General features: G+C 39.3%; 1 protein-coding gene across 1 annotated transcript; it reads right to left on the bottom strand.

Moving 5' to 3' along the window:
- Positions 1-3280: 3280 nt before the first annotated feature.
- LOC107771687 (uncharacterized) lies at positions 3281-7863 on the bottom strand. Its single transcript, XM_016591117.2, has 4 exons — positions 6720-7863; positions 6479-6628; positions 4409-4594; positions 3281-3728 (listed from the first exon to the last, which is right to left on the bottom strand). The coding sequence occupies exons 1-4, from the start codon at positions 7761-7763 to the stop codon at positions 3648-3650; spliced, it is 1461 nt and encodes a 486-aa protein (XP_016446603.2). The 5' UTR covers positions 7764-7863; the 3' UTR covers positions 3281-3647.
- Between the last annotated feature and the right edge of the window lie 1083 nt (positions 7864-8946).

The raw sequence follows: 8946 nt of genomic DNA, 5'->3' as shown, positions 1-8946 counted from the left end.
GTAACTCTGCCACCACTCCTTCACCATGTCAATGAACCCTTCTTGTTGCAGCCACATGTTTTCGAACTTGAAATAAGAAGGTGTTGAGCCTCATTCCCCACTCTCCAACAGAAGAGGTTTGTGATCAGAGAGAGCTCTTGGGAGGGCCAACTGATTGATTGCTTTGAAGCTTTCATTTTACTCGGAGGGTATAAGGAACCTATCAATCCTAGAGGCCTGTAAACAATCCTCCCCCCTTGCCCAAGTGTATTGTGCCCCTTGGAGAGGTAAATCTAATAGCTGCAGGTCCATAATAATATCTGAAAAATTTCTCATAGCCCTGGATCTTCTAGTGCAGTTGAGTCTTTCATTTTCGAATCTACATACAATAAAATCCCCTCCAACCATCCATTGGTCACTCCATATACCTCTAATAGCTACTAGTTCATGCCATAATTCCTTCCTCTTTGCATTGGTGTGTGGACCATACACACCTGTGAAAGCCCATCTGAAATCTTCTTGTAAACTTTCAAGAAAGCATGTGATTGAGAAGCTGCCTTGGTGAGAATCATTACATTTCCAAAGCCTTCTGTCCCACATAACTACAATACCACCCCTGGTTCAAGATGCCTTCGATTCTGCCCATTCAACCCATTTATTCCCCCATATTTGATAAAACATACTTATAGGATTCCTGAAGACACACAATGTCTGCTCTTCATTCTCGAACTAATGAGTCGAGAGTGCTCCTTTTATTCTTGTCATTAAGTCCCCTTATGTTCTAACTGAAAACTTTGACTTTCATCTGGGTGCTGCTTTGTAGTACCAGCCCCTACCACTTCTATCATAGTTGATCATAGTTGATACCACAGATTAAGTTTTGCACTTCTGTTTCCCCTTTCCTTTTCCCTTTCTTCTTACTTGTTGATTCCCCTTTACTTTGCATCTGAGCTTGCCGTCTCTAATCCATTCTCATAATTAATTCAAAAATCTCATGTTCAAAACCAGTTACATTTATCCCAAAAGCCTTGCAAGCTTTTCCCGTTACTAATTTGGTCCATCTCGAGGTCTCAATAACTGCATGTTGCTGAATTTATTGCAATTGCCGGTGCTCATCATCATGCCAGGTTAACGACAACATGTCATTATAAGAAGAAGATGAATAATAAGTGACTGAGCATGCTGAAGTTGTTGAGGCAATATCTGACCATTTTAAACTGTGGGGAAAGCCCCTAGGGTTGTTGATGAAGTTGTCAGCTTCGTCGTCCGCATCTTCATCCACTTCAGAATGATTAATAGTTGTTGCATGTAGTGACTGTGCGATGATGATAGTGTTATCGACTTGGGGTTGCTGCAGAATTTCTGATGGAGAGGCATTGGTAGTATACAGAGGCTTTTTAGGTCCGTATTGAAAACAGATATCTGGTGCGACTGTTCTGGGTCTCCACTCCTGTAAGGGCTTAGTTATAAGCTTTGTATGGGCCTTCTTTGTTGGGCCTTTGGAATAAAATGGGACTACAGAAGCTGGGCCCAAGTTTAATTTCTCCTTGCCCTTAATTAAACCATTTACCTTGGTGGTATCTTTTGAGATCCGGCCCGGATGGTTTGAATTAAAGTGTTCTGCAACCACCTATCTACCCACATGCTTCGAATAGACAGGTCCTTCAACCACCAAACCCGATGTACCCACAGCTTTTTTGACTAACGAGCACCCCGCGTCTTCTTCTCCGGCAAGTTTAAAGACTGGGATTGGCTTTGGGGTGCCGGTAACATCTTTTAGATCTGAAATTTCGTACCTCCAGTGCTCCACATCGAGCTCAATCTTCTCTGGGCATTTACAATCAGAGATGTTAACACAAATTCTCGCCCAATAATGATGACTTCGATGCTTTGTATCCTCATCAATACCTATGAAACCACCGCAGAGATCCCCAATTGTTTTGAAGGTATCAAGTGACCGCGTATGGAGAGGAATCCCAAAAGCTTTGACCCATTTATGCTCAGATCTCTTGGATTTCTGCCTGGCCAACTCGGTTCCTGTTAAAGGTGACCACCACTGTAAAGTTAGACGTCGTCCATTCCAGAACCATTCACCAGCCTGAACTCTCACGGCTTCTTGCCTCAATGGTAACTCAAACAGAAATTGGTTGTAGGAGAGAGGGGTAACATTCATGCCAGCACAGATCTTCCATCTATTCAAGAACCATTTTTGAATCACCTCCTGATTTGGGTTGTGATTAAAAGAATCATTGAAAGTTCCAACCAAGCATCTCGATAAAAACTGGTGATTGCTATCTTCTGTTGCTGGGTTGACCTTGATCACCTTATCAACCACCGTCGCTGGGAATTTCGCTAACTCCGGCCATTGGGCAATTTTGGCGGTATCGATATAAGACTTCGTCTGAGGAGTGTTAGAATGCTTGAATCTATTTGTTGTATGCTTCCCGAGAAAATGTAAAATTTTCCCAGCTATGTCTCCCCATCCCCTGTTGTTGTCCGGTTCAGGAACTATCACTGTTGATTTCCTAATCCCCTGCAATGTTTCAATGTGCATGTAACAGCCATACATATTGAAGTTCTAAAAGGCTCTGTAGATGTATGCTTATGACTTCCTGTAGTTGTTCCTTGTTCTCTTTGATGCTTGATTAAGAACATCACAAACCCATCTAAGGTTTTCTTCATCGATTTTAATCCTGCTTGAAAATCTTCTGCCTCTTTCAATCAACACAAACCACCCTTCACCGTAGTCTATAAGTTCGAAAGATTTTTCACCTGAAATGAAAAAGATTTTGTTTTCCATTGTACTTTAATAAAAGACAAAGAGGGAGAGAGTATGGTAGATACAAAGAGAGAGAGAGAGAGAGAGAGAGAGAGAGAGAGAGAGAGAGAGAGAGAGAGAGAGAGAGAGAGAGAGAGAGAGAGAGAGAGAGAGAGAGAGAGAGAGAGAAATAGTTGGCACATTTCCCAAGTCAGAGCTCCATATACAGTGGAATTAGTTTGTTTCAGTGGCGACTTGATTAATTGTCCATCTTCTAATATTGGGTCACTTGATTATTTTTCAAGCTAACATTGGACATTGATTCGTTTACTCTCTGAGATCTAAATTACTGAGAACTATGTTTTTGCATTGAAAGTAATGAAAATAATTGAAACAATTGAGAAACATAGTTAAAGGTTCAACATCAGGACCAACGATGCAGTAATCCTCGATGTCGAGTTGCGATCAGCTGCTGCACGTAAAAGATTATAGTCGCAAGAAATTTGGCTATACAAGAATCATGTAATTCAAAAGGAACAATTGGAAGAAATTAAAGTTCCCAAAAGGGAGGGTTGAAATCATTATTTCCAGAAGTATGTTCCTAGTATCTTGAGGGTAAGACATTAGTATTAAGCAAATCCGAACAATTCCTGACCTCTAAGAAGTGACCAGAAATCATCTTCAAATTATTGAAAACTGAGATGTCTCAATGCCAATGGAGAGCCTTAAAACAAAACTACCATTATATGTCACAACTCAAAAAAATCAAAAATGTCCATAACAGAAGCCAAATGCTCAGCATTCTAGTAAACAAACTTGTACTGCAGTAGTTCCTCACCACCCTGATCATAATGCTACTCTTTAAGCACCTCTTGCTCAAATTCAACGTTAAAGATTATTATGAAATGATCTACTTGTAATGCTGAGAAACCTCCCATACAACCTTATCCATGAACTGGCATTTCTTGTCAAATCCCCACCCTGAGTTGCTCTGTTTAGATACATAACTGTCAGATATTGCGCCACAGTTGAAACTTAAGAAGCGAGCGTCCAGGTAAAAGATGAAACAGTTCAAGATGTCTTTATAGGTAAAAGATGAAACAGTTCAAGATATCTTTATTTCTAGATTCATGATTGATTGACGAAAAGGAGTTAATATAACTGTAATTAGAATTTTCAAAGGGAAAAAAAAATCTTTGATATAAAAATAAAACATAAAAAAGAAAGATTATGATAAACTGATTATAGTCAAATTGAACACCACAAAATAAATACGCGCACACAAAAGCTAAGTCTAGTCCCTCAACATCCAATGATATACTTCCTCCTACAACAGCAACATGTCTATAAAACTTCACTGAGTATATTAGAAAGAATGGGTGGTTGTGCTAGTCTCTTTTAAAACTACTAAATAATCAGGGAGGATAGTTATTCTTCTATAAGTAAAAGACGATAATCGTTACTTGGCAGGAATATTATAACTAAATAAGAAGATAGTTGATTTTCTTGTCTAAAAGTTAGTTTTTCTTTTCTTTTATCTCAGAGAGGTGTTTTTCATTCTTAGACCAATTTGCTATGCCTCAACTTTCAAATAATGAGGTTTCATACTGTTTTATTCTTATTAGGTTTAAGCTATTACTCAAAGCAAATAACCAGTTAATAATAATTGACCTGTAGAGACAGAACAGCACGCTCTGTGAACCGCTTTACTGAATTAGGTGCACTTTGTGGAAGAGTTTTTGCCACTCTTTCCAGCTCTTGTTGCTGTTGTTTTGCCGTTACTCTATCAGGTCCACTGTAGTAATCAACAATCTCTTTCATAAGTGGGACTGTCTCCATAGTTTCTTCGATGACTTTCTGAGAGGGGGAAAACAGATTTTACGCCAGCTGAAGAAGATGATCAATAAAGAAAAAGGTACCAAAGGACTAACTGCTTAATTGAGTTCACAACAAGCAATAAGACCATTAAGTCAAACAAATGCAGTTCTCCATTCAATGGACAAAACATTGGAAGCTAAATGTTTTGAGTTTTAAACTCATGAGCCCTGCAAGACATCGCTTAGGAGATTCCACGGTTGAAAAATAGAATTGGGGATAAAATGAGACACCACAATACCAGACAAAAGTAGATGATAATCTATAAGTGTCACGGACATAATATTGTAGAATAAAGTGAAAATCACCAATCGGAATGTTAAGAACTACTTGCAAATTAAGCAAGAAGTAATCAGATAACCTAATCTAATGTACATTAAGTGAGAGGTTTCACCCCATGCATCTTGCCATTCGGTCACATTATGCGGTAATTCAGACATTTCTGCTCTTTTACCTTTCTTTTACCAGTTGGTTGTGCTTTGGCTTAGGTGATTTAGGCTGGTGGTCTAGCCAGATACTGTTATGCCCTCAAGGATTTTTGAATTTGCTTTTATTGCTTTATTTCCACTTGGAATCCGGCAGTGCAGAATTACTATGATGTCCTCAATTTGGTTTATCCTTCATGTTTTGTTCATGGAACATGGTCTGAGATGAACTTAAATGGGGAACGTGGTCAGGGAGATTTATATAACCAAGTTGACTTTTTTAATTGATCCTTCTTTGTAGGAAACCTCTACAAAGACTTCTTTTTCAGAAGGCTTGAGATTTTTGCAAACTGCCACAGGCAGTGTAATCCCACAGGTGGGAACTTATTCTTTTTGTTGCAAACTGCCACTACAATCTCCAAATGTCCAGGAATCTATAGTCCACTGCATAATCACTATAGCTACATGTACTTAAATCCTTCTTTCACACTACTAGTCTACAGATAAATTCGTGTACTACTCTAGACTCGAATTGTAACTTGGCATTGCTGCACCAGTGCCCTAAAGAACTTGTGAGTTTGTCAGCTTTCACATCAATACTAGTGTAGTTCATACATTAGGTGCACCAGCCTCTCTCGCTCTCTCCCATTATCCTGGAATTTACTTATTTGTTGTAGAGGGGTCCATGCATAGCAATATTTCATTATGAACATGCTTAGTTGGAGAACCTGGATTTAATGCAATTCCCAAAGATCTTTTTTTCTTTTTGAAAGGTAAGGTTGGAAACAATTTCAAAAGATCTTCACTAACCAAAAAGCTATAACATAGGCATCTTTTTGCATATAGGGAAAATCACTTTAAGCGTAGATTGTCAGCTAAATTTTTAATGCTGGAAATGATATAGAAGCACTCAAAAGACAGATGAGAAAGATCAGATTCGTTGTGGGTGATACGCAATAAATTGTCAATTAGGAATCAGTGAAGTCCTCTAGGCCATAGGTTTAAGAAATAAACACGAGTAGAGGCAATAAAGTACCATACATAATTGCTCAAACATTTTAGCCATCAGTGAAGCATAGAGCGTAAAAGCAAATGCACCGAATCAATTATTAAAGCAGAAAGAGACATAGAAATATGAAGGTCTTACAAGCACATAGTTTACATAATAGGTCAAATCACAGATAGAGGAAATGACGGCACGGTTTAAGAATCTAATATTATATCAGATAAGGTAATTGGTCTAGTAATTAGACCCTTCCAATGTGGTTTTACAGAATGAAGAATTGACCATGGAGACAAAACTGAGTACCATGAATCCATGAAAAACTAGATTTGGAATCCGCAAATATTGAAGATTCCAGAACATAGTTGAGGCAACACCATTTACTATAAGGCAGTACACAATACGATAAAAGCAGAAGCAAGTTAGATCTCAGTTTACCTCCCACTCTTCTTGATCCTTAATCCCTTCATATGCCATGAGGAATGGCTTCATCTTTTCAAGAGCATCCCGAAGGGAAATTGGAGGCTTCTCATCAATATCAGGATTGCTTTCAAAGTCTCCCATCAAGTACTCTGGCTCACACTCTATCTGTAGACAAAAGTAACATAAAAAATAAACAATATAAAGCAACTGAAAGTGCTTCAAGTAAAAGAATCTCTCAACAAACTAAATGTATTACCATCATGTTAGTGTGGAGGGCCTCCACGTAAGCATCATCCATAGGAGAAGGCAACACTCTAGCACTCATTTCTTCAAAGGCTTCAGCCAATGTGTTCATAGTTTCAGGTCCAAGCTTGTTAGCCAATTTCTCTCCATCAGCATTATCACCTAGATAAAACCCACTCTCTAAACTATCATTCTCATTCTCCTCACGACGACCATAACCTCGTCCTCTTCCCCTTCCCCTTCCCCCTCTGCCTCTCATTGCACCACGTCCACCCCTCCCTCCAAACCCTCCTACCCCTCTCCCACCACCATCACCATCACCATCATCATGTCTCGACAATATCCCTACGGCCTTCTTTACAGCATCCTCCCTACTCAACCTCTGGGGAGGTGGACTGCTCGCCCTCTTCCCTGAATCAGCATCAGCTCTCTGCTGCTGCTGCTGCTGCCGAACCCGGAGATGGCGATTCTCTTCCTTAGGCTTCTCAGATACAGGAGAAGAAGCTGTTTGCAGGGGCTTCCCTCGTCCCGCACCGGACAAAAGCGATGTTAAACTAGAAGCAAGATTACTATCTTCTCTTTGTTTCGGAGCATCAGAAGAGCTAGGATTTGAATAAGATGTTTCTTCTTCTTTAGCGAAGAAAATAGGTTTCTTCAGCGGCGACGGCTGCTGATGCTGCTGTTGCGGCTGAGGTTGTGGTGGGGTAAATTGTCCGGGCCCACCTCGGCCACGTCCAGCCGGGGGACTAGGGTTAGGATTGGGTTTATCGACGAAAGAAGAAAATGAGGGGAGAATTGAGGAGGACGGGAATGGTTTACCTCGGCCTCCTCCATGTCCGATTCCATCAGGGGTAGCCGTAGGAGGGAATGATTCGGGTTTGGATTCGGGTTTTCCCGGACTGAATCCGAAGTTTGGGGAATCGGAACCTCTTCCCCTGCCTCGACCACTGCCGCCGCCGCCGGAGAAAGTGGAAAAGGCGGAGGAAATGGAAGAGGGTGGGGTGGTGGGGGGTCTGCCGATGGAGCAGTGAGAAAGCTTGGTCAAGCTTCGTCTCATTTCTTGTACAGAAGATGTGTTGAAGATGAAACAATGAGATCCCAAAGGGGGAATGAAAGGGGCACCAGGGTTTAACGTCCCAGTATGAACTATGAAGTGTTTGCAGTGGTGGTTTTGGGTTTGAATTTTGGTTTTTTTTTTTTTTTTTTTTTTAATATAACTAGGAATACTATTGGATTTACTAAGTTTTACAGAATGTGATTTGCTTGTTACAGTCACAAGTTAATTTTCAAATAACCCAGTCTTAAAAATTGTAATGAAAATAAATACTAGTTCAGTACAATTTTTTAAATGTAACTCTGAATAAAAATTATTTTATATACCTCAAGGTGAATTATATGTATTTGATCTCTATTCTATTTTATTTTGTATTTAACAAGAACAAGCAGAAGACATGTATGGATTCTTGATCGGGAGTATTCGTGTCATTTATATTAAAATATATGCTAGACTAGCATACATTTGTGTGTCAACGTGTTACAAACATAATCAATTTGAGGAATTCTAGGAGCTTTACCATAAAATGTATGTTAGTTGATTATTCGAACTAACAAATGTAGTCATAGTACTTTTGATGTTGTAACTTTTCTCGAATAGTAACACCCAATCACAACGTTTGCGCCATATATATTGAAGGGTGGTCAATCGAACATTTTTTATCGAAAAATTATATTGTCTATATAGAAATTTATATTGTGTATATGAGTCAAAAATTATTTTTTATATGTGTATGTTTACCCGAAAAATCGGATATAGTTAAATTTATAAGTAGTTCTAAGAATATGTGATATAGCTTGACATAAATCATACGTAGAAGTGAAAATGTTTAGATTCTTGGCTAAAAACGGGAGATAAATTATTGAACAAGAAGAGTGAGTATGCTGAGTAAAACAAGCTCAAGAGATTTATTCTTCAATAAGAAAAATAGTCGTTTCTTACAATGTATGAACATGCCCTTTGCTTACAAGGATTCCCCCTTTATAGTAGAGGAATCTTATTTTATTTATAATAAAAAATATATAGTGGAGAACCCATGATGAATTGTCTCTTCCTCGATTTTCGCCAAGATTCTCTCCCCTAATGCGGTTACAACGGCTCTTGTCTGCAAGCTCGATACTGGCTCGAGCTCGGTATTGGATCGAGCCCTCGGCCTTGGTTCGAGTTCGACATTCGCGGTGAGTGT

The sequence above is a fragment of the Nicotiana tabacum genome, chromosome 19 (assembly GCF_000715075.1).
Source record: "Nicotiana tabacum cultivar K326 chromosome 19, ASM71507v2, whole genome shotgun sequence".
NCBI lineage: Eukaryota > Viridiplantae > Streptophyta > Magnoliopsida > Solanales > Solanaceae > Nicotiana > Nicotiana tabacum.
Note: the sequence above shows the minus strand (reverse complement) of the source record. Positions and strands in the feature narration are given on the sequence as shown.

Bases quoted from the DNA above. Each gene is read 5' to 3' on its own strand.
- LOC107771687 (XM_016591117.2), bottom strand. From the start codon at position 7,763: ATGAGACGAAGCTTGACCAAGCTTTCTCACTGCTCCATCGGCAGACCC. The intron at 6,629-6,719 runs GTAATACATTTA...TTTTGTCTACAG, and splicing joins CCCTCCACACTAACATGATG to ATAGAGTGTGAGCCAGAGTA. The intron at 3,729-4,408 runs GTCAATTATTAT...GTATCTAAACAG, and splicing joins GTGCTGTTCTGTCTCTACAG to AGCAACTCAGGGTGGGGATT.